Here is a 20,012-nt window from a genome sequence, read left to right on the forward strand (position 1 = left end):
AATTCCTATAACACGCAAATGGAAAGACTAGTAATCGCAAAATATTTGAACTTAGACTAGAATAAATTTGAAATAGGTCCATATATCGTAGGACTTAAACTAGAATAAAATTTGGACGAAAACCCCACAAATGTTATTTATCACCATATCTATTATTTTAAGTGAAGTTGAAACTATTTTTCATTTTAATCAATATTTACCATTGTGCTTATAAATCAAAGGTAAATTTACTACTATTCTTTAACTCAATATTAAAGTTCGCCACTTTACATTTATTTGATTAAATTTTATCTCTAAAATCTAATTTTTATTGAAATTTTCTACTCAATTTTAATTTAAAATAACTTGAAAAGAATTTAATAATTTTTAATTTTCTTTTTTATTTAATATTAATATTTAATATTTGATTAAATTTTGTCCCTAAAGTGTTTATTTCAATTTTGAGTTCCATTCCTTTGTGCATGTGAGTCCAATTTGGAGGTGGTGTGGGTATTAGAGAGGCACATTTGAGAGGAAAAAAGAGAGTAATAGAATTCTGCAAAGATTCTTGCAGAATAGTGATTACTATTGGTGGTCCTACTTCCAGTTTCCATGTAAAAATTTCCTATCATTTTTTTAAATATTTAATTGTAATTCACAATTTTTTTTAATTATTATTATAAATTTGGGAGATGTGAATGATACAAAACTCACTTAAATATTTAGGTTCATTTTATAGTATTCATGTTTAAGATTCATGGTTATTTCTCAATGCTGTTTTTAAGGTTTGAACTTATGTCCCTCATTGAAAGTGCAATGTCAACATACAATAACTTAATTATGCAAAAAAGAGGTAAATTACATCCAAAGTCGTTCAACTATTAATAAGTTTATCTTTTAGTCACTTAATTTCAAAATATTACAAATTAGTTACTAAACTATCTGAACATTATCGTTTAAGTCATTGGCTTGTTATCTTAATAACAAACATTTGATGTGCTCATTAAGTTAGTATTCATCATGGGGTAAGCTACACCCTAAGCCACTCAACTATTAGTAAAAGTTGCAAGTTTGGCATTGAATTATTAGTGTGTACAAGTTTACCCTTTGGTTACTCAATCTTTGCGCCATTATCCCTAACCTAATAATCCAAATAGTATCAATGACTCAAGCTCTAAACCCTAGCAAAGCCATTGTCAATTCCACGCCTCACTTCTAAACCAATCAACTTAGCAACCTTTTATACTTAACCCACTCATCATTTCCTTTTCGACCAAAACTATAACTCAAGAAAATCTACAATCAAGCTATTCACACACCCTTATATCGAATCAACAATCAAATATTGCCACAACCACAATCAAAGCAAACACATACACACACACACACACATATATATATATAGGATGAAAGTCTCTTATTTCAGCAAGCCCAAAAAAATACCTATAAAATTAAAGGGATAAAAAAATCAAGAAAAAAAGAAGAGAGAGAGAGAGAGAGAGAGAGAGAGAGAGAGAGAGGAGTCAAATGTATCAGATTTGATTAGGAGTTAGTTGAAGAGTTTCGAACGATAAAGGCTCAATCCAAACAGTCAAAGAGAAAGTCTCACTTAAAAGAGAAACATATCGAAGTGAGGTGGCCATCCAATGATGGTGGATGAAGATAAGAAACCTTTTTTGTTAAAGCTTTAGGTTTAAATCAATGAAGTTTTAAGTCATTTCAAGGAAAATTAAATCACAAAGTTGAAAGAGGAGGGAAAAACTTTAGTTTAATGTGTTTCTTCGTCGAATAAGGAGGCTGGACAGTTGTGAAAAAAGGTCCCAAAATCCCATTGTATAACTTTCAAATAATTCAGTAACCAATTTTTTACTTTTTAAAATTAAGTAATCGAAGTGTAAACTTAATAACAATTGAGTAACCTTATGTGTAATTTACCCTATGATAAATAGTGACTTAACTGCAATATTACATGTCGGGTGCAAAGTTAACAGGCCAGTGACTTAAATAATAATGTTCGAATAGTTCAACAATTTAAACTAAAGCATTCAAATAATTCAATGATCGACTTATAAGTTCTTAAAATTGAATGACAAAAATATAAACTCACTATAATTTAGTGACCTTAGTATAGTTTACCAAAAACTGCAACTAGATACCTATCACCCTTACTTACTGAAATTGGGATTTTAAAAAAGTCAAAATATGTTCTTAGTCCTTATACTTCGATAAAAGTTGAGATTTAGTCTTTGTATTTTAAAAGTTAAAAATTTAATCCTCTTACTTTTTCAGTTTAAACATCTCAGTCCAATCATTATCATTGATGATAGTTTCTAGCAAAATTTGTCGACTTAATTGTATTAATAATATATGACGTCATATGAAAACAGCCTAACCAAAATTTTAAATCAGCCAAAAAATTAACCATTAAATTAAGATTTTCAAATAAAAAAAATTAATTTAATACAAATCTTAAAAATTTCATTGTAATTCGAGGCACACCATATTAATGGGCCATTATCCACTTTACAAGTGGACAGAAACTCAAAACCCATGCACTATTATCCATTTTGAAAGAGGTTAAACTACTTAAAAGGTCTGATAGTACTGAATCAAATTAGTCCCTATATTATTAAATGGATTATTTTAATCCTTATACTATTAAAAGGAATCAAATAAATTAATTTATAACAGAGTTAGTATTTACGGTATAAACAATATCTTGAAAATTAATTTTTTAATTGCAATTCAATTCCAAACAAAAGATTTCATTTACAAAACCATAAAAACTTAAAAATATTAATTATGCTAAAGAATTTGACCTTATTTAATTCTTTTTAATAGTACAGGGACTGAATTGGTCTGTAAAGAGATAAATTTAGTCCTTAGTCCTTTGTCCTTATCTTTCAATTTGACAAAATTTTGGTTTTTTTTAGTTAGTGCTAATTGGAAATGCAATCAATTATAGAGGTGTTCATGGATCACGGTCTAGTGGGCGGTTGACCTAGTCCATTTTAGAATAGGTTTGGGATTAATTTTCGGTTTAATACATAATTTGGTAATTGAATTTGACATTTATTTTTTTAATTTGATGTCCGTGTTATTTTTTGGTCAAATTTGGTACTTGTATTTGATAAAAAGTTTTATATATTGGTACCTAGAAATTACATTGCTAATTTTTAGTTTTTAATCAATGTTTTAGAGTTGATTTGATGGAAATTCATAATTAGCTAATAACATTAGCAATTAACTTAATCAAATCAACCCTAAAAACCGAATGAAATCACATTCATTGAATTGTATTTGATAAATTAAACACGAAATTAAACAAATTTTCAACTAACACTAAGTTTATTTTATTAACAAAATCATGAAAAATTTAAAACTATAATTTTGACAATTAACTTTTGGGTACCAAAATATATAACTTTTGTCAAATACAGACACCAAATTGAACCAGAAAATAATACATGTACTGTATTTAAAAAAGCATCAAACTCGAGAACTAAATGATATATTAAATCTTAATTTTTTTTCGACTTCAAGTTATTAAGCAAGTTAGGTCAGATTAAGCCCACGCTAAAGAAATTTTTTAAAATCGAGCTAGATCTGACTTAGTCTATGAATACCTCTACTTTATTGTTACCAATTAAAAGTGTTATCAATTTCGATTAGGTAATAACATTATAAAAGTAAACAAAATCAAAATGCTGCCAAATTTAAGTTGAGTATGAATTTCAGTATACTAAGGGGACTAAAACCAGAATTAGACCTAAAAGTGGAAAAGGCTAGTTCCGTAAATAAAACCCGTTCGAAGAGCATTCATGAGAATAAAGTTACTGACACAGCATCCCGCCATTGCTCTTTCCTGCACCGAGGCTAAGCCGATCATTCATCAGTTCCATCATCACACTCTACTCGTTTGATCTCAAAATTTTCTCTGGAAAATCCGAAAGAAAAAGAAAAACAAACAAACACACTGATAAAAAAATGAAAATAAGACGACAATCCCAAGGCCCATTAAGCAAAGGCGACCAAATTGAAGTGAAACGACCAAACGGAGCGTATTACGCAGCCACCGTGCTCCGACCCCCTTCGGCAATGCGGAAAAACATGGTGTTCGTCGAGTACCACGCCGAAGACGGTTCCAAATGTGTCAGGGGGTACGTCGACTTAACCCATGTGCGACCGTCGCCTCCGCTGGAGCTCAACCGTCGCTTCAGAATCGGAGACGCCGTCGAAGCCTATTGGGAGAACGGGTGGCATCAAGGTGTCGTTAGGGATTTGCTCAAGGATTCCAAATACGTTGTGGGTTTTAATGGGAATGAAGGAAAAGTAGAAGAAAAAAGTGAAATTCATCAGTGTAATTTGCGGCTTCATAGAGAATGGGACGATGGGTCTTGGGTCCCATCAATGGCTGAACTGGTATTTTTTATATAAAAAATTGTGACCTGATTCCACCGTGCTTTATTTGTTATATGTTGAAAATTTTACTTTTTTAACTTTGATGAGTTCATTTTTGGTACAATGATTAATGGTGGGTTTTATGTTGTTTTATTTAATCAAATATTCAATTAACTAATGGGTATTTGTGTTCTGACTGTTACTCGGATTCGGGTGTGAGTACGGATTTGGTTGTGTGGTTTGATGTTGAATTGAATATCATAGCTTGTTGATGCATAGTCCTTTTTTGATCATTACAAAATATGGGCAATGACTAATGATGGGTTTTTTTGTTTCTTTAATTAAATACTCCATTAGTTATGTTACTCGGATTCGGATATGAGTACAGGTATCCATTTGACACAAGGTTTTCCTTGTAGGAATTCGTATCGAACATGAAGAATCCGAGCAACATAGGTGTTCATCGTTGAATTGAATATGATAACTTTTTTCTTGTTGATGCATTGTCCTTTTTTTTATCATTACAAAATATGTGTATTTGTGTTCGATTATGTTACTCGGATTTAGGTGTGAGTACAAGTATGTATCTTACACGAGTACTTATATATTCGATTTTGAATTGAATATGATAGCTTTTCCTTGTTGATACATAGTCCTTTTTTGATCATTACAAAAATATGTTGTTAGTTGTTTAAAATCTTGAGTTTAAAATCTTGAATCACAGGCCAATTCATCTAATGAGAATGATGATAAACCCAGAAATGTGAAACTGAAGATCGTGTTTCGAAAAAAACAGGCAGATGCCGAGTTTCAAAAGGGTGATGAAGTGGAAATCACCAGTGATGAAGAAGGTTTTAAGGGTTCATGGTATAATGCTGTCATTGTCGAATATCGTGGCAACGACAAGTACTTGGTGGAATATTCGACCTCGAGGAAAGAAGACGGAGTGCCTCTCAGGGCAGAAGCAAAAGCTCAACATATCAGACCGTGTCCTCCTGAACTTTTGCCGGTTGCAAGTTTTTGTCTACGTGAAGTAGTTGACGCATGGTATAACGACGGGTGGTGGATTGGTGTGATTTCCAGGGTGCTCGATGGATCGAAGTATGCCGTTTATTTCAGCTTACCGGATGAGGAATTAGAATTTGATCACTCGAAGTTGAGGATTCATCAGGACTGGAAGAATGGAAAATGGATCATTGCTTCTGAGGTATTTTTCGATGTGTTTCCGTTGCATAAACCATTGATCACAATGTTTTATGCTTTGTTCTTCCATTAAGCATTGAATATGTTGCGCTATGACATGCAGGAAAACTCAAGACATCTCGTAATGAACTCTAACAGGTTACTACATAAGATGGATGTCGATGAGAAAAGGTTTTGGGTGAAATTTCCGAAGGGTATGAGGGTAGAGGTCAAAAGCGATGAACCTGGTTACGAAGGCTCATGGTACTCCGCCATCATCGTGGACTCATTAGGCAATGATAAGTATTTGGTGGAATATCTGACTTTGAAAACCGAAGATCTGGGTGCATATCTTAGGGAAGAAGCATATGCTTCATATATAAGACCCCGTCCCCAACATGCTCGATGCACCCGTCATTATAAACTGTTCGAAAACGTCGATGCTTGGTATAATGACGGATGGTGGATCGGTCAAGTCATTAAAGTTCTTGCTACCTGGAAATATGCAGTCTACTTTCAGACCACAAACGAGGTAATGGAATTCGAACACAATGATCTGAGGCTTCATCAAGAATGGATTAATGGAAAATGGATCGTTCCTTCAAAGGTAAGAAAATCTCGAATTTATGAAAAAACATGTCTGTAATGCCTGCCATAATCATCAAAACCGGTATTCATGTCTCGTGGTATACAGCCCCTTTACAATCAAATACAAACTAATGCTTGTTTACTTTCTTCCTTTTCAGGATACTATCTGAACTACTGAGAGACTCGCAACCGTTGCGGATCAGTCATCTGCTGCATTTGAACCTCCATATCGATGCTTTTGGTATGCTATCATCGTTTTGCACACTGGTGTTATAACTCAATCTTGTTTATATTTTTGGTGTTGTTTATATAAATAGCGATGAACGCATATATATCTCTACGTATATGTAAATATGTTTATAATCTAAGGCTTTGATTTAGCTCTTTCTATGGTAACCATGATTTATGAGACTTTAGGTCATAAGAACATTCGGTCGATTAAATTTAGAGTTGAGTCGAGTTGAATTCTTCTGATGGTTTTTTTTTTTATACACAAGATCCAATTTATGATCTTTTTTAAGGGACCTCAAGTTTTTTATCATAGGCATAAGCATATGTTAAGAGGGATAATATAATTTGTAGCTCTTGAACTTGACAGTTAAATTCATTTTGGTCCCTTAAAAAATATATAAATTTGATGATGTGACGCTCTAAGGTTGTGCCATGTCATCACTTTGATGATGTGGTATAAAAGAGTCTTACATACAAGGTTCTAATAATTGAACTAGTTAGACCGTTGGTTCTTAATTCAATTAGTTTGATTAGTTCAAGTTTTGGACCAACAATAATTAAATAAAAAATATTAAATCGATTTGACTTGTTTAACTATTAATTTTTGTCCCAGTTTTCAAATTTTCTCAGTTTCAAGCCGATTTCGTTTTAATCGATTTAATTCTTTTATCTGGACCAGTATACTAGTTGATTTTTAATCTCAATCAATTGAATCAATCAATCTAATTTTATCTCAAAAACACTGATTACATCATCAAATCGTTAAAAGATCCAGAAAAAGAAAATCATCTATATTTTATATACTATTTTTTCACATAAAAAAATGTATGACAAATTCTACCGTTTCCTTTTCTTTGACTAAACTAATATATTTGTAATTCAAACACTAGAATCTAGAAATGCCTCATCAGACTTTTCAAGTTTATCTGATTATTATATTTTGGATTCTTATCTTAACAAAGGTCATCCAAAATCAATTGATTTGTGAATTCACATGAATAGGTTAAATTAGATTAAAAATTTTAGTTGAGTCAACTATTGAATTGGATTTTATATTCTTTTAATATTATAATAATTTTAAGCTTTTTTATTTTTAATAATTTATTTAATTAAAATCAGATTGTTCGGACTAAAACATTGACTTAACAAGTTTGATCACCGATTTGATCTCGAAAACATTGATCATGATCTTAACAATTTACTTTTTACTTTTTAATTCTACTAGTGAATTAAAAAAATTAAATAAACTTAAAATCGAAATAACACAAATTTAAAATTGATTTACTGAATTAAAATTCAAAGTAATAACATACGATGAGATTCAATTAACTTAAATTGACAATTTCTTTTTGAAAGTCCTCTTTCACAAGTTAAAATACCACATATTAAAATAAAAAATTATGTGTGGTATTTGAATCTGTTCGCAAAGTTAAAAAATATTATATTATAATCGATCGAGTCTTAGCTCGATTGGTATGAATATTGTTGTTAATGTAGGAGGATGTGGGTTTGAGTGCGTTGAAACGCGTTATTCTCTTATTTATGAGTCAAGGAAGGACTATAATTAATTCTAAATATTGTGTCAAAAATAGTAAATATGATCGAAATATATAATAAGATTATTGAAAAAATATTATATATATATATATATATATATATAAAATTAAGCTCAAATGCTGCATGTTGCATGTTGCATGTGTTTTAATTGGCACATATTCGATCGTCTAATTCGCGGGTTGAATTTGTTTAATTGACTTTTTATTCTATAGCATGCCTTTGTACTTCGTAGAATTGAAAGAAGAAGAGGCTAAAATTTGCTTTTAGTCCCTCTATTTGTATAGAATTTAAGATTTAATTCTTATACTTTAAAATGTTAAAAATTTAATATTCTTATTTTTTAATTTAAAATCCTAATTCAATCATTATCGTTTTTGGTAGTTTTTGTCGAAATTTGTCAACTTATTATGTTTATTTTCTAACCAATCATATGAGGACAATCTAATCAAAATTCTAAATTAACAACTTTTCGTAGAAAATACTTATGATTTTAATGATTGTATTGAGATTTTTAATTCAATAAAGTAGGAGGAACTTTTTAAGTACAGGCACTAAATCTTGAGTTTTTTCAAACTATAGGGACTAACAAAATATTTTAACCAAAAATAAAATGAAAAATAAAAGGGTAAACTACACTCGTTTTTACTAAACTATTAGTAAGTTTACATTTTAGTCATTCAGCTTTAAAAAGTTACAACATGATTATTGAACTATTCGAAAATTTTCTCTTTTAAGTTATTGAACTATTCAAAAGTTTAAATACCTAACTAGACAAAAAAAAAAACCCTGAATCCAAGTTCAGATACCAAAATTTATATTTTCCCTTTTTTAAATCTCTAATTTTGTCAAAGTGCAGGGACTAACATCATATTTTAACCAAAGAAAAAGGTACCATCGTAGAACGGCCTGCTTATAACTGCTAGTTTCCTCTTCACCAAATCCTCCATTCAATCCATAAAAGCTTTCTCTTTATCTCTGAAATGGCAGTTTTTATTCATCTGGTAAGCAAATTTTAAAGATCTTCTTTTTTCTTCTTCTTTTTTGGTTTCTTGGATTAAATTATAAAATTTTTAAGATATGAGTTTTTTCCCTGATGAAGTTATTATAGAAGTCCTTGCTAGATTACCTATAAAGCCCCTTTTTAAAACCAAAACTGTTTGTAAACTTTGGTATGGATTGCCCTCAGACAAATATTTCATTAAACTTTACAACCAGGTGTCTGATAAGAATCCCATGGTCCTTGTTGAGGTCCACGATTCGACCAAGCCGACTTCGAGCTTAATCTGTGTCGATAATTCGAGGGGTGCGTCCGAATTCTCATTGGATTTCTTACGAGACAAGGTCAACATTAGAGCTTCATGTAATGGATTGTTGTGTTGTTCCAGCATTGCTGTTAAGGGTGTTTATTATGTTTGTAATCCAATGACTAGGGAGTTTAAGGTGTTGCCTAAGATTAAGGACCAGAATTTAACCCGGTTTTACCCCGACAGTGAGGCCACGCTTGTCGGTTTGGCCTGTGATCCGTCGCGGGGTAAGTTTGATGTTGTGTTAGCGGGGTATCAATGTGCGGGGTCAAGTCATAGACCGGACAAGACATTCGCGTGTTTGATTTTTGATTCGGATTCGAATAAGTGGAGAAAATTTGTTTCTTTCCAAGAAGAAAACTTCACACATATGAATAGGAACCAAGTTGTGTACGTCAATAGCGCGCTTCATTGGTTAACTGGTAGCGGTTCGTACATACTCGTGCTTGATCTCAATTTCGAGGTTTGGAGAAAAGTTTCGGTGCCGGATGAAACTAGATACGGGATGGGGAACCGAGTTTACTTGTTGGAATCCGACGGATGTTTGTCTTTGATCGAGATTTCGGATACATGGATGAAGATTTGGGTAATGAAAGACTATGAGAGGGAGCTTTGGCATATGGCGGATAGGGTGAGTCTTGGGTGCATTAAGGGACTAGTACATGGTATTTTCCCTATAGCTCAAACCGGCGAATGCATCTTCTTGGCGACGCACAAGCAGGTTTTGGTCTATCATCGGACGAGCCGGGCGTGGAAAGAGATGTACTCGGTGCAGAACAACGCTACCCTCCCGTTGTGGTTCTCGGCACACGCATTTCGAACCTCGATTTTCCCTTGTGAGTGAAGGCCAACATATGATGATGAGGTAGTTGTAAGTAAATAAACCCATTTTGAAAACATCGTGAATCTTCTAATTCTTTGCTTTATTGTATCAAATTTGTATTCTTTTTGGTCTAAATCTATGGTCTCTCAAGTTATTCATGTTAGTCCATTTTGGCTGATTGTGGTATTCATTGAAATCATATCATCTTGGTTCAAGCCAGGAAAGATGAACATTCACATTCTATTCTAGAGATATTATTATTTTCGGATAAAATAACATTTAGTCCTTAAATTTGATAACATTTTTCATTTTGGTCTTTGAACTTTTTTAGTCTACATTAGTTTCGAAACTTGACACCTTTTACCAATTAGTCTGTACCTGTCATCACTTGAATTTTGTTTATAATTTTTGTTTTTTGTTTTTAGATTTTACATATATACTTTAATTTTTAGGTGATGATATAGTAAAATATTAGAGAACCACTTCATACCTTAACGGAATTCAATTTCAGAGATCAATTTGGAAAAAATTCAGTTTCGAAACCTATATGAACTAAAAAAATTTAGAGACTAAGTTGAAAATTTTTCTCGAACTAAATGTTAGGAGTCTCACTAGACATTGGTGTGTCTTATCATTTATAGGCATTTTTGTATCATAATTGCTTCAGCTCTAACTAAAACTAAAGTCAAATCGGGTCGGAAAAAACTCTACTACTAAACGTTGTTTTTTCAATCCATAAAACTTGAAAAATGAAATGATGCCTAGTAAGTTTTTTCATAAGGCTAATACAACGTTTGGTTCTTGAACTTAACATTTTTTTTTAATTTGGTATCTATTTTTTTTTGGCCCAATTAGGTATTTATACTTCACATTTTTTCTTAATTTGGCACTGAACTTTTTTTTGGACTCAATTTGATACTTGAACTTGGCATTTTTTTTCCTAATTTGGTACCTAAGCTTTTTTTTAGGTTTAATTTGGTGCCTAATAAATGTTATACAAATTATGCAAAACACTAACTGTTTTTTTTTGTTATGCAAAAAAAAAATATTATTAGTATTAGAGAAAATTCATGTTTAAAGAATATGTATTGAGCTATGCTAACTGAAATCAATATTAAATAAAACAATATTTTTAAAACCCAAATTAAAAGAAATTCATTATTTTAAATTAATAAAATAGTTATTTAAATAAACGAAACTAAAATAATTGAACATATAAATTACAAAAACAATCATATCATTTGTCATATGTGAGTCATACATTGATTATTTTACTACTTCATAAAAATATTACATTGTTAGTATATTGGAGTAATTTGCAAAATGTTTGACAAGTACCAAATCGAACAAAAAAAAAGATTAGGTACAAATTAGGGAAAAGAGTCAAATTTAGGTACTAAATTGAACCCCCAAAAAGTTTAAGTACCAAATTAAGAAAAAAAAGGTCAAGTTGAGGTACCAAATTTAAAAAAATTGTCAAGTTTGAGTATTAAATTGGACCAAAAAAAAGTTTACGTACTAAATTAAGAAAAAGTGTTAAGTTCAAGCATCAAAGGTTATATTAAGCCTTTGCATAACCATGAGGGATAAATTGGGGGACTTGTTTCCTCCTAAATGGTAAAATTGCTTTTTAAACCTCTTAAAAAACATTTGAAAATTTATAATACAATTATGGTCTTCTCTGAAGCTGGGTCTACTCTAACAGCTTGAATTAGATGGCGTTGAAGTTCAACCAGCTTATTCAAATAATAACTTTCAACAATAGAAAAAAATTTTAAAGAAATTTTTATATAATTCAAGTAATTCCAATTTGATTTTAATTTTTAAGAATTAATCAATTAATTTAATTTTAACAAATCATGCACCCCTAAATAAAATACTTTATGAATCGATCTATATATATCATTTCAAAATATGTATCACAAATACGGCTCATGAACACTTTAAAGTGCTAACGGGTTGAGTCAAACTAATTGACTCAATAAATACATAAAAGTATTCATCGTTATAGACTATGTATTACGATACGACCTAAAAGGTTGAACTGACTCGATAAATGCATAAAATTATTTTTTTATTTTTGAAAAAAAAAAGACAAGTAGCTAATTCTCAAAGTCAAAAACTTGGACAATATAAAATTTGGGAAAAAAAAATTAAAAATATACTTGAAGATGATGATTACATGGAAGCTTTGAATAATAATAAATCAAACTAGTGTAGGTTGAAGAAATCTAAAGCTAGAAATTTTGGAACCCAAATTGAATTATAATATTTTAAGTTAAAATATAATTTAAACTTAAAATAGTGGGATATCAAGAAATTACAGAAATACCTTTTCAAATTATAAAGTTATATTATTCGAGGTTATTTTAGTCTTTTACTTTAACAAAAACCAATTAATATATATGTATGATGGGATTTGAACCCGCACCAATTAAATTATTAAAACCTTAAATTTATAACTCAACTAAAGCTTCATTTTAATGTATTTTATATATTTTTTAATATATACAATTTATTATCTCCATCAATTGTATATTTATACTTACTATTAATAAAATCCCTAACTGAGTAGGTGTCACGGGTTAACCGGGTACCAACCCGGTTAGAAAATTATGGAAATATTCTTCTGTAATTAAAAAGAAAACCAAGTATTTATATGTTGAGATTTAAACTTGTGCCAATTGGATTAACAAAACATTAAATTTGTCACTCAACCTTATGACTCAATCAAAGCTTTATTTTGATATATTTTATCGTTTTTTATTTCAATATACACAATTTATTATTTCCATCAATTGTATACATTAATAATGTTCTTTATTGAATTAGTGTCACAAGTCAACTCGATACTAACTCGTAATAGATGATAAAACCATGATAAATAATTGTAGTACATTTAATATTGTTTATCGATATATATTTAAATTCCGTTATACTCATAATTTAATCTAGTTTTTGTTTTAATATCGTATATATTTTATGTGTTATTATGATTGATTAGTTTCAAAACTATAGGTTTCATTAATTATTATGTATTACTCTTAAATACGTATCTATGTTTTAAATCTATTGCTTCCACATGCATACACATAAATTTCTAGTTTATATTAAAAGGATTATATAAACGAACATGGAATAATTTTCAAATAAATAAAATTAATCAATAACATTTATCTATATTTGAAAAAAATTATATAGAATTTTAAATATAAAAAAAATTTCACTAATTTAAATATAAAACATTTATTCCTACATCATAAAAAATAAAATCAATTATAAATTAATAAAAAATAAAATTCAACAAATAACCAAGATTTTTTACTTATATTTCAAAAATCATTCAGTCACTATGGTTCAGTTCGGATCAGTTCTCAATTTTTTCTCTAACCAGGCAGTGCAATAAAAAGAAGCAAAGCCACGTTGAGGAGGAAAACGAAACCGGAAAGTTTCGGGTGTAGTGTCACTTGTAGCCGGTGAGAAAAAACTCGCAAGCTTTGGATTCTCACAAGGTTTTCACAAGCCGGAGCCGGAGCTGGTTCGAGTGCACGGACTCTGTCTTGGGGACATGACAAAATAATTCAGAAGCGGGTGGACGAACAATTCTAGTGGTTCACAATGAACATACATGCCCACAATGGTAGACAACAGGTACATTCAGTCACTTGGCACGAGTATCCTTTGCATTGTTACCACCTTGGCCTGAAAAGAATCCCAGCTGAATGTGTTCTCATCCGTTGCCTAGAATATCATCCAAGACTCGAATCGGTCCCAAATGACCTAAGCTGTTAAACAAACACTGGACGAAAACATGCCATGTCGCAACATTGGGACATATCCCTTCGTTTATCATCATATTAAGATAACTGATGGCTTCTTCTATACCAACCCAATTACAAAGACCCCATATAAGACTGGTATACGAGACTACGTCGGGTTGCCAATCGCCCGAAGCACGAACACAATCCAAAAGTCGGACCGCGGTCTTCACCTTACCCTGCCTACAATAGGTAAAGATTATTATGTTATATGTGATTGCATCGGGTTTTATACCTCGAGCCAGCATTTTCCCGAGAAGTTGCAGAGCTTCCTCTAGTTTACCGGCATGACAAAATCCGGACAGAATGGTGTTGTAAGTGACTAAATTCCACTCGAACCCTTTTTCTTCAATCTCCCTTATAAGCCCGAACACATCTTCTAGTCTATTTGCTTTGAAGAGGCCATCTAAGAGCTCATTATAAGTTACGATGTTAGGTGCACAACCATAATGCCTCATTTCCTCTAGTGCTTTTATTGCCCAATCAACTTGGCCGTTACTACATAAACCTTTGATAAATGCATTGAAAGTAACCGTGTTCGGAGCACAGTTTTCCAACACCATCTTCTCGATAAGAAAATGAGCTCGGTCGAACATGTTATGCCGGCAAAGAACATCGACCATGCTGGTATATGCCACGACATTGGGGTGACAACCGTTAGACATCATTCTATTCCATGTTTCGGATGCACCGATCAAATCACCGACCTTTGCAAATCCATTGATAAGAGAGCTATACGAGACTACATTCGGAGACCAGCCACTTTCCTCCATCTGATAGGAAACAGATAAAGCCTTGCTGACCTTCCCGTTTGAGCAGAGACCGTGTATTACCGTGTTAAAGAAAACTAAATTCGTTTCGATTCCCTCTCGAACCATCCGGTTCCACAAGTCAAAAGCTTCATGAACCCTTCCTTCCATGAAACACCCCTTTATCAAAGACGAAAAAGTGTAGATATTGGGGCTGCACCCTCTCACAAACATCTTGGCAAAAACCGCGAGCGACAACTCGATATTTCCCGTACTCGAAAGGGAACTGATAATCATCGAATACGATCTAACATCGGGTTCTAATCCTTCCACCAACATATCTTCCAACACACCAAATGCTTCCTTAAGCTTATATTCCGCACAATACCCGCTAATCAATGCATTATAAACACTAACATACGACCTAAACCTCATCACGAGCTCCCTAGCTTCTTCAACTTTACCGAGTTTACACATCGAAGAAACTATAGTTGCATAGCTCATAGCATCCGGGGAATACCCTACGCTTGCCATTTCATCCAACAACATACAAGCACTATCTATCTTATCATTCATACACAAAGCTTTCAAAAGGATATTATAAGTATGCAAATCTGGCACCAACCCGTCTCTCTTCATATTACCGTACACCGGACCGATCATCGACAACCGGTTTTCACTAAGCAATGCATCCAAAACACGATTATAAATCCTAACAGTCGGCTCACAACCGAATTCCTTAACCCTATAAAACATTTTCAAAGCTTGTTCACCTAAACCCTTTTGATGATAACAATCAATAACAGTCACAAACAAGTCTTCACCACAACTAATACCATCTAATTTCATCTGTTGCAAAAGATATTGAATACCATCGATTTCGGGTTCGATTGCGAGCTTACGGATCATGCATTGGTAGGTTAGGAGGGTGTGTTTGAAGGAATTTGAATTGGCTATTGATTTGAAATAGTTTAAAGCTAAAGAAATGTTGGGTTCTTGTTTTAATGCGTCGAGGACTTGGGATTCTTCGATTTGGGACTGGTTTTGGTCGGATTGGGGTTCTTTGATGGGAGTTGAAACTGGGTTTGTGTTTAAAATGAACGGGATTGAAGGTTTCTTAACTTTCAGCAATAAAGAGCGGCCTTCTTTTAAGTACATGATTAAAATGTAAAGCTCGAAAATTTCAATTGAAATGAAAACTAAAGTTAGCTTACCTTGAACTTGTTGATTTGAAGGGTTTGGGTCGGAAGTTGCAGAAGAATCGAAGTGAAGAAGACAGAGGAAGTCTGCTATAGAGAACAACAACGCCTAATAGTAAAACGCTTAAATTTTGGTCAAATTCTGCTAGAGTCCCTGTAGTATGTGTAAGCCATGCATTTAGTCTCTATCCTCTAATTTAGTCAATTTTAATCATTGTATTTTTCCCATTTTGATGCAAATGATAGCCTTTGAATTCTTTAACTTCTTTTTAATAATAATCTGAAAATAGCAAGATTTCATTAATTTACGTACGTGATAATATATTTTCAGTATAAGATTCTTAACATAAGTAGAACTTAAGGCTCGAATTTTTAAATTGGTTAAATTCTGCAAGTAATCCATATACTGTGTACAAATTATGAATTTAGACCTTGAATTTTAATTTGGTTTTTCCCAACCCCTATACTCTATGAATTATAAAATTTCAATTCTCACCAAATGGTGACTATTAAATTCATTAAGTTTTACTATTCTCAGATGCGGCAAATATATTATCGAATATGTAATGTCATATCATCTTGTTATTTCCACGTATTTTTCAAAACAATAAGAAGTTAACGAATTTAACAACCGATATTTACATCAAGATTGAAATTTCAAGTTCAAAAAATAGCAACTAAGAATTATCCAATTAAAAATATGAACTAAATCTACAACTTTATATATAGTATATGACTAAAAAGAATTTAATCAAATAGATTTAACTATTATTGTTTAACTACCATCATATCACTTTTTGTTCATATGGTTATTTTGAAGTAGAATGTTTATGAGATAACATCATAATATTAATATATTTTATATTTTCTTTTCTAACTTTGTTTGAAATATAAGACAAAATTTTACTCAAAATCCTGTAAATGATTATTTTAAATTTATTTTAAGTTCACTCATATTATTTTTAAATGAATATTTAGATTTTTTTATTAAGTTAGATTTAGATAACTTAACATATTTTTAGATGTTTTCATAGGATTTTATTATAAATTTAATATTATGTAATATAAATTGTATAATATATAAATTAAAATTAAAATATATTATAAAGGTATAAAATAAACCAAGTCAAACCGAATTGATCTGTGTTTGACCTTTGAATGTTAAAAATCTAAACTTAGTCCACATTTTAAGTAAGCCTATTTTATTTTATTTTATTTTTCACTTAAAACTTATTGTTAGGGTCTCATATTATCGTTCAAACCTCTCGAATAACCAAATTAGTATCCATGAAAGTTTTAATCTGGGGTTTAACCACAGTCAGATCCGAATAAAAAAAGTTTAGAGATTGGGTTTGCTGTTGGCGATGAATTGTTGAAGGCCCGTGAGCCTACTTGAACCAGAATCTGATCAGCCTGATAAGAGATTAAGGCTTCTGTCTTCAGGGTCTTTAAGGCGCTATGCATTATTTAGTAATTAATAAATTATATCAATTTAAATATTAAAAGATAATGAAACCGTAAATTATAAATAATTTTAGACATTTTATTACTCGAAAATCACAGTTACCTAAAACCAAATCAAAATTTTATTTAATTTATGATTAATTTTAATTTTTATGATATGATAATAAATATTTTATATTAAAAATAATTTAAAAGTTGTATGTAAAAATTATTTATCAAAAGAAATCATATTAAAAGTATTAATTATTTTTATTGACTTGAAAATTTATTAATTTTTAAAATATTTATGAAATAATATAAAAACTATAAAACATAACTATTTAATCAAAATTATTTAGAAAAACTAAAAACTGAACTGAATTTTGATGATTGGTTCAAAAAAATTTTAAAACCCGAACCAAAACGAACCGAATTAATATTACTCTTAAAACTAAACTATGATACAAATATTTTGAAAACTCTTATGCAATTTATCGATTATTTAGAAATGGCTATCATCATCATCATCATCATCATGCAAAAATGGCCAGTCAACAAACTGATCAATTCAACAAATGATAAAAAGTTAAAAGAAAAGAAACCCAACTTTAAGAAAACAAATCTACTTTCATCCTAAAAAGATGGGAAATTATCAGATTAATCTAAAAACATTCATACAGTTACAGAGTTTCTAAACCAAGCTGTTCTTCTACATTAACCAAAATATCCAAAATATAATTACCACATTGAAACATGAACAATAAAATGCAGCATCCATCCCATCATCATCATATCCTTTCTACTTTCTTTTTTTTTGTTTTTTCTAACACACCAAACAGAAAGCCAAATGGGTTTTTTAAAAGAGAGAAAGGGAGGGAGAGAGATTTGACCTTTGTCATGGCAAAAGCCATTCGGTAGTGTTCTTTTAGCCCTATCGCTTTGAAGGCCTCTCATCATCGTCTCCGCCGTCATCATCGTTGTCATCGGAATCATCTCTGTCTGTTCTCTTCCTCTTTGGCGGAGCTTCGATCTTTCCACTACCTTCTTCATCGTCTTCATCATCTTCTTCTTCTTCTTCCTCTTCACCATTTTCTTCTGGTTCAAAATCACTAGCGTCTTCTTCATCTTCAGCTGGTACTACAGGCCGGACAAGGTATTCTGTTCCCATATCCTCCTGAAAACAAAACAGGTTAAAGCAAATAAGAAACAAGAAACAATTTTCCTATGTATTTTTCCTAGTAGCCAAACATGGAGACATGGAAAAATAAAATCCCTGGATTAAGAGAACAAAACTCAGATGAATAACTAATTGAGAAACAAAAGAATAAAAATTCAAAATATAACCCTAGATCTAGAGCTTCTAAGTCAGATTTTGAAGACTCCGAAGTGAATTTTGATTATGGATTTCGATACCGAGCATCAGCTATGTTGTATAAGTGAACAAACTTCTAATGTTTTTGGATCTGTGAAATATACAGTCAATTATATTCTCCTTTCGTTGCTTAGAAAAGGAAAAAACTAGATCTGAGAGGAAAACTAAAGAATTACAAATATCCTTCTAGAAATAGTAAAAATTTATGAGAAATTAAGCTTGATTCTTGAATAATCATAAAAAGGACTCCAAGATTCGAGGTTTAATTTTCGGATTAGTAAAGAATCAAACAGTTAGCCCCAAAAAAAGTACGGAAAACAATGGATCTGAACAGTTTCAGCTGAAAAAAAAAGACTTGAGAAAACAAAAAATTTCAATTAATCACAATAATTAACTGGAATTAAAGATTAAAAGAATTTTACCTCTTCTTCACCTTCTTCATCGTCATCACTGTCATCATCGTCGTCGTCGTCGTCGTCATCGTCATCGCCGTCGCCTTCATCGTCGTCATCATCGTCTTTAACATCCTCGCCCTCGTCGTCATCAGCTATCAGGACAGGAGGACCGGATGAGTGAAGAACCTGCACATCGTCATCCTCCTCTCCGTCGTCGTCGTCGTCGTCGTCGTCATCTTCGCCTTCATCATCCTCATCCTCCTCGTCGTCATCGTCGTCTTCCTCTTCCGGTTCGCCACCTTCTACTTCACTTTCATCTTCACCGTCAACCTCTTCTTCCTCTTTCATAGCCTTGATTTCATTTTCCTCTTCGAACACCGTCTCCTCTTCCATCAACTTCATCTTTAGCCAAAAAAAAAAAATCTCAAACGAAAATTTTCCCTCTTTTTTTTCCTTTTTTTTTTTCTCAGGAAAAAAATTCAGAAAATTGGAAGAGAGAGAGAGAGAGAGGAAGCTTGTTCGCTCTCTCTACCAGTAGCTTCTGCAACGGTGATCTCAGCCGTTGAAATGAGGATTCACGCGGATTGCTGACGTGGAGAAAGATCGAACGGTTTAAATGAGAGAATATGTATTTCTATGGTAATTGAATCTTGCGGCGCGTCCTTTACCGCTTTTTCTTCATCAGCTGCTTGTCACGTGCGAGAAACGAGTTAGGTTTTGAGTGGGGAGACTAGGGTTAACGGGATTTTTCTTTTCATTACTCCGAAGGGTAAATATAATTTTTGGCATCCGAATTTAGTTTTAATATTCAATTTGGTACTTATGTTTTTTTAAGGACGGTACTTGAATTTTGGCTTCCATTTCATGACTATTTTTTGAGTACAAGTATCATAGAGACTCCTATAATAGAAGTCAGATTGTATTCCTCTACTGTTAAAAATTAATGTGTCTGACGGAACAATCAGATATCA

The 20,012-nt window shown here is 31.7% G+C and overlaps 4 protein-coding genes across 4 annotated transcripts; 2 read left to right on the forward strand and 2 right to left on the reverse strand.

Moving 5' to 3' along the window:
• The first annotated feature begins 3,723 nt into the window (after positions 1 to 3,723).
• LOC108481053 (protein AGENET DOMAIN (AGD)-CONTAINING P1) lies at positions 3,724 to 6,618 on the forward strand. The gene is made up of 4 exons (XM_017784226.2): positions 3,724 to 4,401; positions 5,105 to 5,587; positions 5,687 to 6,169; positions 6,309 to 6,618. The coding sequence occupies exons 1-4, from the start codon at positions 3,967 to 3,969 to the stop codon at positions 6,318 to 6,320; spliced, it is 1,413 nt and encodes a 470-aa protein (XP_017639715.1). The 5' UTR covers positions 3,724 to 3,966; the 3' UTR covers positions 6,321 to 6,618.
• A 2,267-nt stretch (positions 6,619 to 8,885) lies between these two features.
• Positions 8,886 to 10,341, forward strand: LOC108481769 (F-box protein At5g49610-like). Its single transcript, XM_017784852.2, has one exon. It carries the CDS (start codon positions 9,016 to 9,018, stop codon positions 10,084 to 10,086), a length of 1,071 nt encoding a protein of 356 aa, XP_017640341.1. The 5' UTR covers positions 8,886 to 9,015; the 3' UTR covers positions 10,087 to 10,341.
• Positions 10,342 to 13,258: 2,917 nt separating this feature from the next.
• On the reverse strand, positions 13,259 to 16,050 carry LOC108481942 (pentatricopeptide repeat-containing protein At3g48810). The gene has a single exon (XM_017785040.2). The coding sequence runs from the start codon at positions 15,788 to 15,790 to the stop codon at positions 13,796 to 13,798; it is 1,995 nt and encodes a 664-aa protein (XP_017640529.1). The 5' UTR covers positions 15,791 to 16,050; the 3' UTR covers positions 13,259 to 13,795.
• A 1,850-nt stretch (positions 16,051 to 17,900) lies between these two features.
• LOC108480175 (uncharacterized) lies at positions 17,901 to 19,776 on the reverse strand. The gene is made up of 2 exons (XM_017783071.2): positions 19,069 to 19,776; positions 17,901 to 18,448 (listed from the first exon to the last, which is right to left on the reverse strand). Exons 1-2 carry the CDS (start codon positions 19,441 to 19,443, stop codon positions 18,206 to 18,208), a joined length of 618 nt encoding a protein of 205 aa, XP_017638560.1. The 5' UTR covers positions 19,444 to 19,776; the 3' UTR covers positions 17,901 to 18,205.
• Between the last annotated feature and the right edge of the window lie 236 nt (positions 19,777 to 20,012).

The sequence above is a fragment of the Gossypium arboreum genome, chromosome 1 (assembly GCF_025698485.1).
Source record: "Gossypium arboreum isolate Shixiya-1 chromosome 1, ASM2569848v2, whole genome shotgun sequence".
NCBI lineage: Eukaryota > Viridiplantae > Streptophyta > Magnoliopsida > Malvales > Malvaceae > Gossypium > Gossypium arboreum.

Bases quoted from the DNA above. Each gene is read 5' to 3' on its own strand.
- LOC108481053 (XM_017784226.2), top strand. From the start codon at position 3,967: ATGAAAATAAGACGACAATCCCAAGGCCCATTAAGCAAAGGCGACCAA. The intron at 4,402-5,104 runs GTATTTTTTATA...CTTGAATCACAG, and splicing joins TCCCATCAATGGCTGAACTG to GCCAATTCATCTAATGAGAA. The intron at 5,588-5,686 runs GTATTTTTCGAT...TATGACATGCAG, and splicing joins AATGGATCATTGCTTCTGAG to GAAAACTCAAGACATCTCGT.
- LOC108481769 (XM_017784852.2), top strand. From the start codon at position 9,016: ATGAGTTTTTTCCCTGATGAAGTTATTATAGAAGTCCTTGCTAGATTA.
- LOC108481942 (XM_017785040.2), bottom strand. From the start codon at position 15,790: ATGTACTTAAAAGAAGGCCGCTCTTTATTGCTGAAAGTTAAGAAACCT.
- LOC108480175 (XM_017783071.2), bottom strand. From the start codon at position 19,443: ATGAAGTTGATGGAAGAGGAGACGGTGTTCGAAGAGGAAAATGAAATC. The intron at 18,449-19,068 runs GTAAAATTCTTT...TTTTGTTTTCAG, and splicing joins ATGAAGAAGGTGAAGAAGAG to GAGGATATGGGAACAGAATA.